Source organism: Saccostrea cucullata, unplaced genomic scaffold, assembly GCF_032062105.1.
Source record: "Saccostrea cucullata isolate Sc308-1 unplaced genomic scaffold, CSIRO_AGI_Scuc_v1 ctg9134, whole genome shotgun sequence".
Taxonomy (NCBI): domain Eukaryota; kingdom Metazoa; phylum Mollusca; class Bivalvia; order Ostreida; family Ostreidae; genus Saccostrea; species Saccostrea cuccullata.
Genome location: NW_026924972.1, coordinates 5,786 through 25,192, shown reverse-complemented (window position 1 = coordinate 25,192; position 19,407 = coordinate 5,786). Strand labels below are relative to the sequence as shown.

The 19,407-nt window shown below is 34.5% G+C and overlaps 3 protein-coding genes across 3 annotated transcripts; 2 read left to right on the top strand and 1 right to left on the bottom strand.

Annotated features, from left to right (window-relative positions):
• The first annotated feature begins 2,586 nt into the window (after positions 1–2,586).
• Positions 2,587–4,027, top strand: LOC134267750 (myb/SANT-like DNA-binding domain-containing protein 4). Its single transcript, XM_062749962.1, has 2 exons — positions 2,587–2,860; positions 3,789–4,027. Exons 1-2 carry the CDS (start codon positions 2,587–2,589, stop codon positions 4,025–4,027), a joined length of 513 nt encoding a protein of 170 aa, XP_062605946.1.
• A 138-nt stretch (positions 4,028–4,165) lies between these two features.
• On the bottom strand, positions 4,166–4,669 carry LOC134267748 (putative nuclease HARBI1). The gene has a single exon (XM_062749960.1). The coding sequence runs from the start codon at positions 4,667–4,669 to the stop codon at positions 4,166–4,168; it is 504 nt and encodes a 167-aa protein (XP_062605944.1).
• A 3,133-nt stretch (positions 4,670–7,802) lies between these two features.
• Positions 7,803–18,976, top strand: LOC134267749 (cytochrome P450 2C31-like). Its single transcript, XM_062749961.1, has 6 exons — positions 7,803–8,347; positions 8,550–8,750; positions 8,865–8,982; positions 14,388–14,650; positions 18,303–18,427; positions 18,513–18,976. The coding sequence occupies exons 1-6, from the start codon at positions 7,805–7,807 to the stop codon at positions 18,736–18,738; spliced, it is 1,476 nt and encodes a 491-aa protein (XP_062605945.1). The 5' UTR covers positions 7,803–7,804; the 3' UTR covers positions 18,739–18,976.
• The last annotated feature ends 431 nt before the right edge of the window (positions 18,977–19,407 follow it).

Here is a 19,407-nt window from a genome sequence, read left to right as displayed (position 1 = left end):
ATGACCCATATTTTTTCGTCTTCCTTGTTTATTATATCAACACTATATGTGTCAACTTTTATCTACGATTCCAGACTTCAGGAAAAAAGAATTATATTATAAAAAATTAGTTTTGTGTTCTTCATAAAAAATATTAAAAAAATAATTAAAATTATATTCGATTATATTGAAAGGTTGGAGTATTTCAAACCCTTATAATTTATGCAAATAAATGTGTGGGAGAAAGTTAATCTGGTATCCCATACCACCTTAAAAAGAAACTTCTACATTGGACTCAAAAATTCGTTTTTTATTATACATAAAGCAATATTTTAACCTTTCAGGGGCCTGTTTCACAAAGGTTTCCTAAGATATGTCGTAAGACATAACTTAAGATATGCCTAAGTTATAACTTAGGAAGTTCCTAAGATTTGTCACAGCTGTTTCGCGAAACAATCTTAGCTTAACTTTATCCTAAGACATTTCTTAAGCTGTGTTATATATAATAATTAGATAATAACCCACATAACTACAAATCCTTAACATGTATTGTAAGAAGGAAGTCGCTTTGAGTAGTCTTTAGTTTAAGTTAGCTTATTTCAATTAGTTAGAAAAAAATAGTCTTAAAGGGAGAGAGGTGTGGAGGGGGGGGGGGGGTAGGATTTCTTTTACTTTAATATAAAATGGACAGAAGTGTGATTAAACTGACCTACTCAATTATTTTCCTTGACAAGTTGCCCGATGGAACTAAGTCACCCTCACCTCCATACCACATACGATATACATGCATGTATTTCTTTTTTTAAAAAATTATTCTTAAAGTAGGTGTTTGCTTAATATAAGGTAACGTTCCTAGTAAACCTAATCGAACACGACAATCGTTAGATATATTTTTTGTCCCCCGCTTGAAAAGTGGGGGATATTAATTTGAGTTTGTCCGTCCGTCCGTCTTTCTTTCTGTCTGTAACGCTTTCGTTTCCACACGATATCTCGAGAACCCTTTGAGCTTTTGCAATGAAATTTAGCATAGCAACTCACTATGGACTAAAGAAGACCTCTATTGATTTTGAGGTCCAAAGGTCAAGGTCATAAATAAGCAAATTCTCTCTGTTAAAACACCTTCGTTTCCACAGGATATCTCTAGAACCATTTGAGCTATTGCAATGAAATTTTATATAACAACTCCCTGTGGCCTAATGAAGACCCCTATTGATTTTGAGGTCAAAAGGTCAAAGTTCAAGGTCGTAAATTTATACATTCTGTCTGTGTGTAATACTATCATTTCCGGGCGATATTTCAAGATTTTGAGCTTATGCAATGTAATTTTATACCAAAACTCCCTAGGACGTCTCTCGCCCCTCTCAAAGTGCCCCGCCCCTTTTGTTTTATTAGTATTTGTAGTATTACATGTCGCTATTTTTAGCGCAGGGGCATGAGGAGAGTTATTGCGTATAAAACAGGGTTCTCGGCGGACTTTATGTTCTTATTACATCTATTAGAACTGTTTAATAAAGGCTAAATAAATCAAACACCATGGATTGTGTAAAATTTTGAGAATACCGAACATGAAAACATGAATATATACATGTATGTGACTTGAGTTCTGCATATACTTCTCACCGTGTAAAGCGATTCTGGTCTAGTGGTTATGTCTCTCGCTTCAAAAAAAAAAATGTCTCTCGCTTCAAATGCCAGAGGTCCCGGGATCGAATCTCGGTCGATCCTTTTCTTTTTTTTTTTAAATACTTTTTTTTTTACTAAATGATAGTATTCAGCATGTGAAATGAAAAATTTATGAGGTTATAAAATCATCATTACAGTGTGATAAATATTCCATATAAAAAAATCTTCTATACACATAATAAAGAATAAGCAATCAAATCTTTATATGCATATTGACATACATGTATTTTATTTGCTTCAGTATACATGTATACATTTAATAATTCTACAAATTCAGTCAGGGGGGGGCGACTTTTTCCCTAAGCGTGGGACAAGAATTCTCTGAATTAGCTTGTTTCTTCATGAATGGGTGCTTTTTCTTTGTCTGATCTGCGTTAGTAGTCCGTGTGTTTCGTTTAAAGCCTTCTCGCTCACAAATAACAATGTCTCGACAGAAGAGGAACCACAATCTTACGAATGCTGAAATAACTATTCTTGTAGAAGAAGTAGAAAAAAGAAAAGATGTTCTTTTCTCCAAGCACAATTCCACCGTGACTAATCAAGCCAAAAAGGGGGAATGCATTGGCGTCGGAAGCAAATTGAAAGTGGGGGGGGGCTAAGTGTAATAAAAAATTTTTTACCTTCAAAAAAAACCTGACAAGCAAAAAAAAAAAAAGAAAGAAAAAAGGAAATGTCCATTTCCCAGAGGCGAAAATCCTATTTCGTGGGGGGGGGGGGGGGGGGGTAAGTTCGAACTTTAGAACCTAAGTTTTTCTCCAAACACCAAAACTTTACCCATTTTTAGCCTATACTGCGAGGTGTCTGTGGAAAGTGGGGGGCTAAACCTACGAAACAAGGGTCCATGTCTATAGTAAGTATATATTTGGGAAAAAAGTGGGGGGGGGGGCTAAGCCCCCCTAGCCTCCCCCCCCGTTTCCGACGCCTATGGAATGGGACCATATTTGTTCTAAAGTGAATTCGGTCAATACAAGTTACATTAGGTCAGCAGAGGAACTAAAGAAAAAGTGGAGTGCCATTTGCAGCGAAGGTAAAAAGAAATTCGCGAAAATTAAAAGGGAACAGAGAAAAACTGGTGGTGGCCTTCTGCCGGCAGACTGTAGTATAACCCCACTAGAGGAAAAAATACAATCAATTTTGGGTGAGACATCTACATTCGGAGTTGAGGGGGGCATCGACACTCTTGTACAAAGTGAACGAGGTTCGTGCCCACTAATAAATGTACTAATATTACATATGAATATCAAATCTTTTTTAAATTCCTCGTGTATATTAATATCCTTACAAGGGATATATTCAAATATGGGCATGTGTAACTTTTTTCCTATATGGTCAATTTGTTTGGTATTCTAAAAAATGCCCATTTACAACAAAAAGTTTGTTTTTATACTTGCAAAAACCATAGCAGAGTAGACTCATGGATGGAGAAATAAATTATATTGAGGAAAGTTGAAGACGATGGTATTGATTCTAAAAAAGATTGAGAAAATACATTGTTATTTACTTCAGATTAATCACATGTATACATTCACACACCCTCCCTCACCTACAAACACATCCTCATACACACACATTAATATATATATAACGTATATAATTTATTTATTATAATATTGATAACTTTTATTTTATTTTAAAGATAAGTCGAATGAAGTGTAAAGAAAAGGGGATTTCTTAACAGAAGGTCTATCAACGGACCAATCATTGGAAGTATCTACGGCTACAACAACAGTCACTGCTACATGTACTGAAACTAGCAAACCTACATCAACATGCATTAATGGTAAACTCATCATTTCAATCTGTATACTTGAGTCATCATCGCCTTTAAAACTGATCAATCACTGCACTGAAAATAATGCTATATTTAGTTTAAAGAAATGACCTTCAAAAGATAAAAATATCTCCCTGAGAAATACAGACCCCTCTAAAGATTGCAATGAAAGACATGTATCTGAAGAGAAAAAGAATTTTCCTTACTTTTTTTAAATTCATTTTCTTTCCATGTCTGACATATCTTAGAGTTCATGTGCATCCCAAACTGGAAAATAATCCTGCGCGTGTATTACTTATACTAATCTTCAAATGTGTAACAATATGTTTATTTGTTCATTCTTTTTCACTTGTAGCACCAACTAGGAAGCGGAAACAGGACCTGCAATCACCATCACTGGAATTAGTTAAAATTGAAAAAGAAAGACTGGAAATAGAGAAAAAGAGAATGGAGGTGGAAGCAGAAAGACTGGCGGTTGAGCAGAAACGGCTTAGTATAGAGCAGGCTAGACTGCAAATTGAGCAAGAAAAACATAATATTAAACTTTGTCAGTTGGGCATTATTTCTAATGCTACAGTTACACCTGTCCAATAAATAAATTTTGCAGATGTTATAAATGTTTTATATTTCATATAACACTCATTTATACACACAAGTATTTTATTCTTCAGTAAATGTCATTCATTAGTACAGGTGCATACATTTTCTAAAACCTACATGTGCAGACATGTTCTAAAACCTAGCTTCAATCAACCGTCTCCTATTGTCATTTCCATCATTTAGGGTTCCACGATATACACAGTCATTACCGTCATTAATAACAGGCCTGCCTTGTGTTTCTGGGACTCTGTTTTCAACACAAATGTTGTGCAAAACTGCAGTCGCCACTATGATGTTGCAGGTTCTTTTGGTTGAAAACTGTAAAGTACCACCAGAAGTGTCCATGCAGCGAAAGCGCATTTTCCACACTCCGAAACACCTTTCAATTACATTTCTCGTTTTTATGTGTGCTGTATTATAGGCATTCTCCTTGGGTGTGGTTGGGTTCATAACAGGTGTAAGTAGAAATGTTCTAAGTGGATATCCACTGTCACCTAAAAGCCATCCTCTTGGGATGTTCTTGTTTTCAAAAAGTTGACAAAGGGTGGAATTGTTCCATACAAACGAATCATGTGATGATCCAGGCCACTTTGCTACTATATTAATGAATTTCAGTTTTGCATCACACACAGCCATAGTGTTTATAGAGTGGTAATTTTTTATGCCCCCGGATCGAAAGATCGGGGGTATATTGTTTTTGTCCTGTCTGTCTGTCTGTCTGTCTGTCTGTTTGTTTGTTTGTTTGTTTGTCCCACAACTTTAACCTAGCCCATAACTTTTGAGTGGTTGGGGCTATGGCTTTCATAATTCATAGGTGTGTTACTTGTGAAATGACCTTTCTTTGGGTACCACCAAATTTGACCTCTTGACCTTGACCTTGGAGTTTGACCTACTTTTATTCTATTTGTTATCAACTTTAACCTTTGCCATAACTTTTGAACAGATCGAGATAGAGACTTCATATTTAAAATGCATACTCCACTAGATAAGCACTTTCAACTGACACCAAGGACAATGACCTTTAGACCTTGACTGTGACCTATGTGCTAAAAATAGATTTTTAGAACTTTCGGTATAACTTTTGAACCATAGGAGATAGAGACTTTATATTTGGTATGCCTACTTCACTAATTAAGTGCTTTCAAATGACACCAAGGTCAATGACCTTGTGACCTTGACTGTAACCTTTATGCTAAGAATAGCTTTTTCGAACTTTGTTGCCGCCGGGGGCACAGTGTTTCACAAACACATCTTGTTCTATTTACAAAGACGTGCTCTTCAAATGATGGGGACTTTATTCCAACATGTGTACCGTCTATTGCGCCTATAACATTAGGGAAGCCACAAATTCTTGAAAAATCATACATTCTGTTTGTAATTTCATTCTCATCAATGGACATTTTTATATATCTTGGACTTATTTTGACCAATGATTGAGCCACATCTCTAACAATTCGTGAAATGCTTGCCTTACTTATTCCATGTAAGTCGGCAGTTACTGTTTGAAAGTTACCAGTAGCAAAGAAACGTAATGCAGCCATAAGCTGCAGGGATGGTGGAAGTGCATGAGACCTTCGTGTAGGTCTTGTGATGTCATTTTGTATCGTTTGACAGATGTCCAATATCAAATGACGAGGCAGTTTAAACTTTGAAATAATCTCACGATCATCCATATAGTCCAAAGGATTGTTTCTATCCCTAAACAACCTGTCTCTCCGTAACAGTCTCCGTTAGTTTATTACTAAATATGCAGCCGCCATGTATATGTTGGTAAACTTTTCCCGAGTACCATGAGATTTGGTGCCGAGCGAAGCGAGGGACCAAATCGAATGGCGAGGGAAAAGTTTAACAACATACTTAGTACATGCTTCACACGAGAAATTAAGCCCTTTGTGTCTCTGTCTATTTAATTACAAATCTTTGTGCGTTTCTTATTATTCAATCAAGATAACGATAGTTTGACCCTGACTGTTGCCATTTTGTACAGGCCCAGATGTGATAATTATACCCTCGGGGTAATATCTACCTGTCAGGTGACGGTCTACAGTGAGTAGTTTTCAAACACAATTTCTGTAAATTCAAAAGTCTCTGTTGGAAGATAGTCATATCATTTTGATGGATTTAAGTCAGGAGCATTTTATTTTTGTGAACATTATTAAACATTTGTTTTTGGTGGTAAAATTGATAAATTTTGATGAATTCCACTGAAAACGAAAAGCAGGAAAAGAAAGGTTTACGGTTGGATATACATGTACACTACTTGAGCAATATAGGACGGTTCCAACGTATTTGAACTTCTTTAAAAAAATCATATTTAGACAATCAGTCCATATTTGTTTAATTGGAATCAAAGAATAAATTGAATAGTAAGTAAAATTTTATTGTTCTCACTTTTCAATGCGATAATTCTGATTAAAGTACCAATGTCAATGGTAAATCCTAAATATTCAATCAATTACTAGACATTTCTTAAATTTCTCTTTTACTTTTGATTGTAATTTTTTTTTTCTTCATTTTTTAATTTGGTTAAAGTTGAATAATTCAGGAAGAAAGACAGGGTGAAGAGAAGGAGATCTTTCTTTCTGTACTAATTTATGTAACTTTGCAGATTTTTTTTATCATGTAGCACTTCAGGTCCATTATTCATTGTAGGGTGACCTTGCCCTGTGTCCATAATTGTAATTACCTATTATTGGTAATGATTTGGTCAATAATTATGCACACAATGGCAGAGTCATCCAACCATGAAGCTTGGGCTTGGGGTGTACCAAGTGATTTGGTAGCAGCAAAAATCCTTTGTTCGAGATGTGAAACATGTACTAAATTTAGTTTCTTCCTAAGACATCGATTTACATGTCCTAAAGTTACGACATAACTTAGGAAAATCATAAGATAAGACAAGAATAGTGAAACGGATAAGAAATGAACTTAGGAAAAAGTTCTTTCCTAAGATATAACTTAGTCCTAAGTAGGCTTTGTGAAACGGGCCCCAGGTTCCTTATTATATATTCAACTTGTACACAGTTTGTCGCCTTAGGCTCCAATCATAACAACAGTGACGCTCCAACGGTCACGGAAACATTAAATGATCTGCTGGTCACTTTATATTTGGCATCATGTAAATTACCGGTTGGACGTAGAGCCTCATGTTCGTTTTTCATCCCTTTTTATAGTATATTCGACAACTCCATTTCTTTATTATCAACTTACCTGAAGAAATTAGATAAAAAGATTTTTTTAAACTCCTATCTCAACATAATTTCATTGGCGGTGGAGATTATTAATTAGCATAAATACTAGAGCATTCTACTTTGCAGCTATTAAAAATACCCCTCTTCCGATACGGATCTCCTGCCATCTATCAGTTCTAGTCAAACAGTATTAATCTAAAAAGTTTGAAAAAGATTTGATGGGATTTGATCTTTTTTCAATATGCTGCAAGACTACGGTATTTTCCAGTAAGTGAAAGATTTTTTTTATGACTAACATTACTTATCAAATGCCTCTTAAGATAACAAGCTTAAATGGACAACAACTAATAACACTAGTACAGGTTTGGAGGCATGATTCATAAAAGTAGCATAATATTTTTAAAACGTTTCATCCTTGTACATAAGTCAAGAGAAGAATCCATATTTTACAAAATACCCCCCATTTTGTCGTTCGGTGTACAAACAGATATATAAACTCATCAGAAACCTCAAGTAAACAAGATTTTTTTATCTTCAAGAAGCTTAGTCATATATAAACATTTCAGAAAAGTGATATAAAATGTTGGAGGTCATAACTGTCTTCCTAATTCTGATACTGTGTATATATCGCTACAGGAATGGATTAAAAAGCAACTTTCCCGGTCCAACAGGAATACCATTCTTTGGAGTAGCATTTCAGGTAGACTTTAATCGTCTTCATTTGAAGTTGTCCGAATGGGCATCCATTTATGGAGAGGCTTTTCAGTTTTCAGCCTTTGGGAAATCATACATTTCGCTCAATACAGCCGATGCCATACGAGATGTCTTAGGCTGCGAACCAAATGCCAGTATAGTCGCTTCCCGAGAACCGTCATTTTTTGGGGAGTATTGCCTGGAAGACTATTCCGACATTGTTTTTTCACCTTACAACAGAGAGTGGTCCAGTCGACGTAAAATTGGTCATCAACTCTTACATACGTACGGAGCTGGTATACGTTTGTTGGAGGCCGAAATTTTACAGAAACTTAAGGATGTTAAACAATACATCAAAGATAACGAAGGGAAGGACATAGACCCACATGATATGGTGGAAGATTTCCTATGTAAAAATTTAGCATCACTGGTAAACTCTTTCTTCGAGATACATTTAGTTAAGTAAGGAAAAAGAAGTTTAGTCTATTACTGAATATTATAAAATATTGCATATATATGCTACATGCCAGTACAAACGATATAAATATATTTTTGGTTATTGACAAGAATAACAAATACTTTTGTCAACAAGTATTCAACAAATGTTTATTGCTTTAATTAACTCTTATTAGATTGCTGGAACTACCGATCGAAAACTGCACGGACTAATGAAAGATATGGATGACATTTCCAACGACATTGCAATACCCTTAGTTGATAACATCTTTAAGACATTTCCTTTCCTGCGGTTTCTTCCTTTTTCCATGACCAAGAAACCGTTCCTGGTTAAATCCATGATTGAGGACATGACAAAGAGAATAAAGCAAATAACGGTAAGATTTTTAAACTGTAAGGTATTAACAACTTCATTAGTCTAATTACCTAAACATTTGAGATTTCAATTCCTTCTTTCATTCAAATGCATATCTTACATGATTTTTCCCCAGGAAAAGCAAAATATTGAAAAGGGTATATACTACGAATTGAAAAATGCGGCGGAGACGCATGGGCATCATCTTACAGACAAGGAAATAAAGTGCATTATCACTAATTTTGTTGGAGCAGGTAGTGTTCAAGTCTGTTTTGTTGTATAACGTCCCTTTCAAGAATTTTTCACTCATTATCATATGGAGACGCCACCATTAGGTAGGTGAGAGCTGCAAAGTTTGATCTGCACTCGGCACTCAGGACCTTTGAGCAGTGAGTGATCTTTTTCGTGCCAGCATTTATTTTGGCACTGGACCTCGGTTTATGTGAGATTCAAATACGGGACGTCAACATCAACTCTTTACTCCGCTACCCTACTAATGCATTGGCGTCGGAAGCAAATTGAAAGTTGGGGGGGCTAGGTGTTAAAAAAATTTTTTTTTTATACCTTTTCAAAAAAAACTGACAAGCAAAAAAAAAAAAAAAAAAAAAAAAAAAAAAAAGGGAATGAAAATTTCCCAAACACGAAAATCCTATTTCGTGTGTGTGGGGGGGGGGGGGGGGGGGGGGGGGGGGTGTAAATTCGAACTTCAGTACCAAAATTTTTTTTTTTTATGCACCATTTTTTAAACTTTTTTTACCTATACTGCGATATGCCTGTGAAAAGTGGGGGGGGGGGGGGGGGGGGGCTAAACCTACGAAGCAATGTTCAATGTCAATATAAGTATACATTTGGAAAAAAAGTGGGAGGGCTAAGTCAATACTAAGTATATATTTGGAAAAAAAGTGGGGGGCTAGCCCCCCGGGTTCCGACGCCTATATAATGCAACAGTTTAAAAATGTTTCTTTTATAGATGTTGTAATTTAATAAGCCTTCGAAACTTTATCCAGCGATTTAATATGTGACGCGCCAAGCAAAAACCTCCCTTAACGAAGAATTCTTACATTTTCAGTTTTTTATTGATTCTTGTAGAGTTTTTCTTTCTCTTTCATTTGATGTATAACATGACATATATTTCTGTATATAAATGTATAAAAGAACGCATGACAAAGACGGAATATTTACTTTGACGTACAGTTTACGCGTGCGTAACTGCATGAGTTTTCATAACGTAAAATCGTAAAATGACGTAAAAGCTATATAATAATTTGATGATATTTATATCATTAAACTTTTGATTTGATTCCCTTAAGAGTATCAACAATTAAGATTTTTTCATCGTAATAATAGAAAATAAACATTCTAAAGTATATCTTTTGATAAACGAAATACTGGAGGGGAGGGGGGGGTGAAATGATCATCAAGGGAAAAAAACAAAACTCAAGACAAAATCAAAAATCTTCTCTTCCTTGGGGAGATCTTCCAATTTATGGCTTTTTAATGCAGTAAAATGGCAGAAATCTACGTCACTGCAACAGTAAAAGAAAATAAGCAACATTTGGATAAAAAAAATCCTATTGTGGTAGTACAAACGACACACTTACGGCTTTCTACTAGCTTGGGCTAGTGGGTTAACCCTTAAGCTTATTCGTTAAAGCACAGAGGCCTCGTGTTCAATCTCAATTAAGCAGAGATACTTAATTGTCTCTGTTACACTATCAAAGTATTTATCTTAAAAAAAGTTTGAGACAGCCCTTAGCCCCCCCCCCCCCCCGCTCCTTTCGGGCATAAAAAGTCTATACAATACACAGAATAGATAGAAAGTATTGTCATAATTCATGTTTTAAATACCTGAAATTTCATATAGTGCGACAATTTTTTTTTCTTTCCAAAGGAAAAATTACAATTTTTTTTTTTACCAGAAGTTTAAACTATTTACATGTTTTAGTTTTGAATGTTTTAATATTGAAGAATTTTTGGCTTATTATTATTCTGCACCCAAGAATAAATTGTACTTGTCTCTTGTAGTAGAGTTTGATCCTTTTCTTCTTCGGGTGTCGTTATAAAATCAGTCTTTAATTCACAAGAAGAACTTGAAAGTTGTCAAACTTGTTTCCAATCCCTTTGTATATATAATTTTAAAAAATGCGTGTTTAAATAAAATCAATAAAGATTAGGTGCACCAAATTTTACAGTGTTCAATCATTATTTCTTGGTAATTTTTTAACATTTGATTAATTTTTCCTGGCCTTCCGTTTCCTATTTTATATTTATGTTTAAACTATTAAAAATAAATTATTTGGAATTATTTTCGTAACTAAATGCGTCTGCATACTTTTCAGTGAATCAGAATGTAACACCCATCCCCACTTTATAAAATATATGTATTTTTAAATCTTGTTAAATGAAAAAAATCTGCAATTTATATGTATGAAGTTAATCATGAATTAATTTTGAACCGGTCATTGTATATAAGCCGAATAACAAACCACAATACCAGAATAAATATGAATCCCACAAGTGACACGTACACTCCACAACTTCATTTCTAGACATAAAATATAAGGCATATACTAAGCTTCAATGTTACCTTCTTGAGAAAGCACATGCACACATATGATTTATTTTAATCATATAAAATGCTAGTTGCATTTTAGTATGGATAAAACACGCATGTTAAAAATAGCAACATTCTTAATATTCTTCGATCATCGTAAACGGATGGGGGGGGGGGCATGCACACATTATGATTTATTTTAATCATTTTAAATGCTAGTTGCATTTTAGTATAGGTTAAAACACGCATGTTAAAAATAGCAACAGAAAGTAAGAGAACGGGTAAATCATTCTTAATATTCTTCGATCATCGTAAACGGATGGTGGGGGGGGGCACATGCACACATTATGGTTTATTTTAATCATATTAAATGCTAATTGCATTCTAGTATAGATTAAAACACGCATGTTAAAAATAGCAACAGAAAGTAAGAGAACGGGTAAAACATTCTTAATATTCTTCGATCATCGTAAACGGGAAGGGGCGGGGAGCAAGTCTCAGCTATGGACATTCACGCTTAAATGATTACCTGAATTAATTAAACAAGAACAAGGCACACATGTACAATCTTAAGCTGTAACTTTTGTTCCTTTTTGAAAAGAAATTATTAATTGTTGTAATTTATACTTTTTTTTGATACAGGAGAAGCTGTATGAATGTGTTAGTTGATCAAGCACGCAATATTCAAGCCGACCAACATGTATATTTCATGTTCGATAAATCCTTTATCTTAAAATATAGAGCGTTTTGATCATTGACTTAAGTAAGATATATTCAGATATTTATATCCTCCAACTTCTATATTTCTTGAACCGGTTGCGGTAGCCTAGTGGTAGAGCGTTCGCTTCGTGATCGGGAGGCTCGGGTTCGATTCTCGTTCGCGGCGCCGCGTCATACCTAAGACGTAAATAAAGGTAGTGACTGTTCCTTCGCCAAGCGCTCGGCATCAGAAGTGAAAGTCACGGGTCTTTCGGATATGACCTTAGAAACGTAGGTCCCGTGTCACGGTAGGCGCTGGCACGATAAAGAACCCTTACTGCTCAATGGCCCTGAGTGCCGAGTATAGGTCTAAATTTGAAGCCCTTCACCGTCATACGGTGACGTCTCCATATGGGTGAAAAATTCTCAAGAGGGACGTTAATCAATATACAATCAATCAATCCATATATCTTGAACAAATATAGGCATATTACCATGGATTAACATATTTTGTGCAGATTTGCACAGTACTAATTTTGCATTAAACTGCCCATACATGTATATGTACGCATGTTCATTGCACTTTTGCAGGAAAAATTTGTTGACATTGTTTAAGTTTGTTACAGGTATACATTTAATAAATTACGTGTAATTGATAGCAAATTTTCATAATTTGAAACGCATATACATATTCATTTAATTGCGGTTCAACAGAAGGAAACAAGATTATTATTTTCCAAGGTAGATGTTAAATCATGAAATGTTGGTAGTAAAGTCTTTGTCGGGGAAATAATTATTAAAGGTTAAATAATCCTTAAAACTAAAGTTTAGAATAAAATCATTAAAAAGAAAGTCTTTAACCTCTAAAACATTTAATGTATACTTTCATACTGCATTAATGTTTTAAGTTAAGAGGACTGAATGAGCACCGGAGACGTAACTACAGTCTGATTCAGCGATTTTATAAATGACCGAAATTGAATCCAGAACTCCAGAATCTTCTTTACTACATGTAGATAAACCATGCACAAAATAATGATAGGTTGGAATATTTTAAAAATGTTCAAACAATTTGTATGAATTTTTAACAATTTGTATTAATTATAACATTTTAGCAATGTATCATGTTTGCCATTTTTACATTCGGTGTATTATGTATAACGTCATCAAACAGATTATGATAAGGTCGATAAACATAATTATGTTAAATCTGTTAAATTCTCAATCATAAAATATTTTAGATAGTGGGACTGTAACTTACAATGTATGCGAACATCCGTATATTCAAGACAAAATCTGCACAAAGTATCCACAGAAATAGAGCAGACACGTGACACAAGAGAAAATGGGGGGGGGGGGGGCGAATTTTTTCTACATTTTTTGTACAGCATGAGAAGGTTTTCCACAATAAGCTCAAAAGGTCTTTCTTCAAAATATTCATTTTAAATCAACTAAACTAATTCTGGAAGAAGTGTCCAAATCAAATACTCTGTGTCGTATCTATAAAGAATACTCTTTTTAAAAGCTAAACTTTACTATTTATCAATAACAATTCACTTTTTTTTTTTTTTATAAACGGCAGCGTTAAGTGTCCCAGCTCAGTTTATACCGTATAAATTGGGTAGCTATTAAATTCATTCCATAAATAAAAGAGAAGTTATTCGGGTCAATTTTCATTGCATGGCTATTTTTAAAAAATACCTTAGTTTAATGCATCTGTTTAATTTTTCTTGCATGTGCATCATGATGAAACAGCTGGACATTGAATTAAAAAAAAAAATCCTTTAAAACTTGTTTGTTTGACCTTTCAAAATAAACCGACTAAAATCTTTTTAAAACTTCCAAATTATTCATTCCGGAATTTTCTCATCCTATCAACAATTTTTACCTTCAATCTTTTTCAACACTGAAGATTTCCGACAAAAAAAATCGACCTACCTACCGATGCAATTTTTTAACTCGAATAGGGAAAGAGCAAACAAACTTCATTTTAAAAACAACCTTACGGGAATTTTTCAGCTAGCACTGGAATTATTCTAAAAATACACACTTAATTGTGAAAAGGAAAGATCACACAGACACCTCACGGAGACTTAGTTCTTAAGATTACACCCAAGAATCTGTCTTAGCATATAAATAAAACAACCTCCCCTTGTTCTACTGGGGAGAGTTTCTCTCAAGACGTTTTTACGTCGCATTTACCTTCTCGACTTTAGACGCGTCTTTTGACGTTACGTCATAATAGAGATAAGGGAGGTTTTTGCTTGGCGCGTCACATATTTATATACTTAATAAATGTGTTTCAGGGCAATTTTAAAACTAGTCTTCACGATATCAGCAGAAATATTTTGCTGAATTGGCTTTAAACAATAAATACAATTAATTAGTATTCGTGATAAATTACAGGTTTTCTAACAACAAGAGGCACCTTAATGTCACTTATTAACCTTTTGGTGGATTACCCCGAGATTCAAAATAAAGTACAGAATGAAATTAATGACGTAATTGGTAAAAGAGATGCGCACATCGACGACCGACCTTCCTGTCCTTTCACGGAGGCCGTTATTCTAGAAACTCTACGTTACATATCCCACGCACCATTGGCTATCCCACATTACACACTGGAAGATTGTACCATCAGGGGTCGCTTAGTTAAAAAGGGAACAAGAGTAAGAGATTTTTAATACTTTTAATTTAATCTTGAAAATATTTACTGATTTCTATTCATGAGACTTCAACTAATGAAGATTATTTTTTCTTCTCCCCCGATTTCGTTTGCTGACAATAGATAGTTTTCAATAGACCTATATTAACAAGAGTTATTTCCCGTCGGCCGCCAATTTGGGGTCAACATGCTCATATCCCTTCATAATTCAACCAACTTGAACTTTTCATACTGACCATTGTGGGCTGGGAAGCATTGTTTCTTTTTTTAAATATACATTTGTTAGAGCCTCCTTTATTTCATAATAATTTAATTCTGGTTGTACATGTAACGCTGTATTTGATTGGATAAAAAAATTTACTTTAAATCGTATAAAATGGGTTGCATACGTCACAATGACTTGCGTCAAAAACATATCAATCCGCCTGACGTTACATTCAAATTTTGTAAAAACTGAAGTCATTTTGTCAGAACAATCATCTTTTTTCTTACATCAAATGAATGAAAATTAAATCATAAGCAATGAATTTAATAGCTACCCATTTTATACGGTATAAACTGCGTTGGAACAGTTTACGCTTTTTATAAACCGCTTAGCGGTTTATAAAGCGTAAACTGCGCCAGCCCAGTTTATACGGGTAGCTATTAAATTCATTCCTTAAATGTTTATTCCATAAAGATTTTCCCCCAAATATTTCTGCTTCACACCCTTAAATCTGGTAGGACACAGAGGGAAAATTACCAGGTTGACCACCAAGTTGGCGGCCAACGGGAAATAACTCTTACTTTTTAAAATGCTTGTGCCATAGAATCAATGTTTAGTTTGTATAAGAGAGTACATGTATATATAAGTATATGTAACAGACAGAAATTCGGATCCGCCAATGAATACATAAATTCGATATGCGGATTTAAAAGCGCGATTTGTCAATGAATGGCATATTCCAATTCGAATAGGGCGAATTATTCTACGGACAAGTTGTCTAATGCCTAAGGGGCGAACTCTCTAGCATTCAAGCGCATGCGTAGCCTGACATTTGCCCATGGTATCCTGGTTTAACTTCGCTTATATATTTACTGCGTGGACCTCAGGGTCCACGCAAAAATACAGAAATAACGAACAGTCATCGTCGCAAACCATGACTGCGAGTAAAGCATAGTTTGAAAAATGAAGTTTGTCGCAACCTTTCAATACGCAATCGCAGTTTACGAAATATTTTTGTCTATTGCTGTCAATATTGATTTTTATCGCGATGGAAACAAGTATTATTATTGGCTGAACATGACGTCACAGCATAGAGGCGTAAATATTTAAGATTACGACAATTTATGTGATCAAGCAGGCACAAGTAGGGGACAGCTACTTGCGGATCTCAACCGTGGCTTGAGACGATGACGAACAGTAGTCAGTCTTAAAAGTCTCTTCAAACAATACAATTTAGGATCGGAGCAATCACGGACCTCTAAAACATCAGAGGGTGGGATCAGGTGCCGTAAATGAGTGAAGATCCCCTGTCGACCGGTGTGCTCATCATAAAGGGGTAGGGGACTCCGTCGACAAAGCAGTGTCAAAATGACATATAACAATAAGTATGAAAACGTCTGTCAGCATTCGACTCAGTATTAGTTATATCTACTGAGAAGGACATTGTACCAACCAACAGAACTTAATACCAGACTTTACGCGAGACCGTTGAAATTTAATTCTTGTTTCATCATCATCTTTGTCAATAGCTTGCTTTGTAAAAGAAACTAACTAAGTCGTTTTAATTCCATGATGTAAAAATTTCATGATCTCTCAAAAAGTACCCAATCGCGCTGGTTTTAAATAAATGATACACTGTAGCATTCAAGATGGGTTTAATTTCGCGAATAAATGATAAATCGCGAACATGTAAAACTTTTTATGATTATTTCCCAGTATACATATAGTATTCAAACATAGAGCATGCTTTTGCGTATCGATACAACTACGAATCATGAACTCCCAGGTGATAAAGGCTTTTATAATGAATATATACCAAATATAGTTCTGTATGAAAAAGATAGTTTGAGGTCATGTAGGGCCAAAATTTGTCCGATATTTTTTTCACGCAGAACTTAATTTGGCATACATTGTACTCAAAACATTGCTCTATAAATGATACTTTGATTTACCCGAGATAGTCCGATATTTTAACAAAGGGCAAAAGAGTTTTTCCTAATAAAACGGGAATGCATACTTGTCAGTGGAAAGTACTAGGTGATTTTTTTAATCGGCTACATAGTTATGGGTATCTGAAGTGATAATCTGACACGCAAAAGAAACACAACAGCCAGTGTTTTACAAATATTTGAAATATTACTAACAAATATCTAATGATTTTCCAAAAAAAGAAAATAAATCTCGTTTTATAAACACCAGAGATTAAATGTTAAATTGTAACTTTAGTTAAAAACCACTCCCCAAGGTCAATTTATTGCAGCATGCGAGACCACCGTGCTGCAGCTTGAGCACCCCCACCCCCAAATCCTATAGTTAACTATACTATAGTTTACTATATTCAATACCTTAATTTACTATGAATCTTTAATGTAGAAATTTTTTGGAAGATTTAGAGTGAGAATATATACAAAATTACATTCCAATGATGTAATAAATTACTTGATATCCAATTTGATTGTAATGACCTAGTCCATGTTTTGCTATGAAAGACCCAAAATAGGTGTCCGATCAGAAAGTAAAATAGGAGGTGACACTTATTTATATTCCCCCAAAGCATGGAAAAAACCAATATTCATATGGAAGGCAGGGGTATTATTTTGTGAGGTCTGTGCTCACAGTATCTCTAGTTTTTTAGTTCCAATTTTGAATGATCACTAAATAATATTCTGAGATCAAACATCAAACATTGGTGTTTGATAAATGACCACATTGTAATATCTTTTGCTCAGTAACAGTCCAATTTTGAAGAATATCAGTACTGAGACTGAAATACCGTGTAATATCAGACTATTCATTCATATCAGACTGTCACAGGTAAACTCTTAGATTGCAAGAACAAAAGAATGGCCTCGCAGCTCTATTTTGATGTCAGATTAAAAGTTGAAGTCCTCACGCATGGTTACGGCTTTTTTTCTATTTAAATATCCAAATGTGAAACAGATGTGTCAGTAAAGTAAAACAAAGATTTTTCGGTTTTTTTAATAGATTTGTTTTCCTAGTTTATTTTTTTTTTCATGAAGTTTGTCACCAACTACATTTGGTGCAACTATTTCTGTCATCTTAATGCAACATTTTACACCCCATAACATATAAAAATTTATTATTCCATAATTAAATTTCATTTCATATCAATCAAATTTAGAAAAAAAAAACCCAGCTCGAAATATAACAATAACTACGCACATATATAATGCAGCAAATATGTTTTTACTTTTACACTTTTGAAATGCGATAATAATAAATTAAAGATATTTTTGAAAATGCATAAAAGCACATAAAGAATGTTAATATAATAGGTAGAATTCAAATCATGTTCTCTTTTTATTCAGTTTGATGGGTTCATACTTTTATATTTGAAAGGTAATTTATTACAAATTGAAAAGAACAGTTTTAATTTACTAGTATATCGTTATAATGTATTTAATATTATGACGATACCTGATGTTTACAGATACTAACAAATCTGTGGACTGTACATCATAGCGATGAATGGGATGACCCATTCGTCTTTAGACCTGAGCGGTTCCTTGACGATTCTGGATTACTTTTACCAGCAACACATCCCTCTAGAAAAAGGTATATATTTATTTCCATTTTAAAAGTTTTTCATTCTCCATCATTATTTAGTTTCTACCTAATGTAACATTTTCTCTGTACGTAGGCTGCTGGTGTTTGGATTTGGCAAACGGTCATGTGTGGGAGAAGTGTTCGCAAAAAACCGTACATTTCTTTTTCTAGCAACATTGATGCAAACTTGTTCGGTGATCAAGCCATCTGGCCAATCTACAACTCACCTTGATCCACGAACAATGATGCCTGGCATCGTACTTCAACCTCAGTCCTATCAAGTGCAATTTAAGGCACGCGAAATTTCTAGCAATCAATGAGCATGCTCAGACACATGCGCAAAGAGATTTCCGTCAATTTATTACTGGTTCGAAAAGAATTTGCTCAATAATAAAGTAATTTTTATACCCAGCTCCGAAAGAGAATGGGGTACTGTTTTACCCTTGTGGGTCTGTCTATATATCCGTGTGTCTGGCCATAACAAATTTTCGCGGTGTTCTCAGCAACTACTCATCGCAGATGCTTGAAATTTTAGCACATATGCCATATGGTGGGATATATTTTTGTTCAAATCCGATGTCAACTTGTTTATCCGTGCGTCTGTCAGTACCATATATAACAAATTTTTGTCGTAGTTTTCTCAGCAACGTCTCATTACAGATGTTTGAGATTTTGGCATATACTTTGTTGAGGCAGGTCATATGGTGGGGATTATTTTAATATGGATTTTCTTTCAATTTCCTATTTATCCATGCTTCTACCTGTAAATGAACTTTTGTATATTAACACGATAGTGTATACTCTCATTAGAGCAGGGGTATTACTAGTGAGCATTGGCTCGAGGACGTCTTGAACTTCATACATGTATATCACTAATCAGATGTATACTTATTTGTTAAATGTTCCTGTATAGAGTCGAAATGAAGAAGTAAATCAATGTAAAACTTCCAAGAAAGTTAGTGTTATTTTTCGTTAGCTATTAATAGACA

Excerpts from the sequence above, each read along its gene's own strand:
- LOC134267750 (XM_062749962.1), top strand. The coding sequence starts at position 2,587 with ATGGAATGGGACCATATTTGTTCTAAAGTGAATTCGGTCAATACAAGT. Across the intron at positions 2,861-3,788 it reads TCTTGTACAAAGTGAACGAG|CACCAACTAGGAAGCGGAAA; the intron begins GTTCGTGCCCAC and ends TTTCACTTGTAG.
- LOC134267748 (XM_062749960.1), bottom strand. The coding sequence starts at position 4,669 with ATGGCTGTGTGTGATGCAAAACTGAAATTCATTAATATAGTAGCAAAG.
- LOC134267749 (XM_062749961.1), top strand. The coding sequence starts at position 7,805 with ATGTTGGAGGTCATAACTGTCTTCCTAATTCTGATACTGTGTATATAT. Across the intron at positions 8,348-8,549 it reads GTAAAAATTTAGCATCACTG|ATTGCTGGAACTACCGATCG; the intron begins GTAAACTCTTTC and ends AACTCTTATTAG. Across the intron at positions 14,651-18,302 it reads TAGTTAAAAAGGGAACAAGA|ATACTAACAAATCTGTGGAC; the intron begins GTAAGAGATTTT and ends TGATGTTTACAG.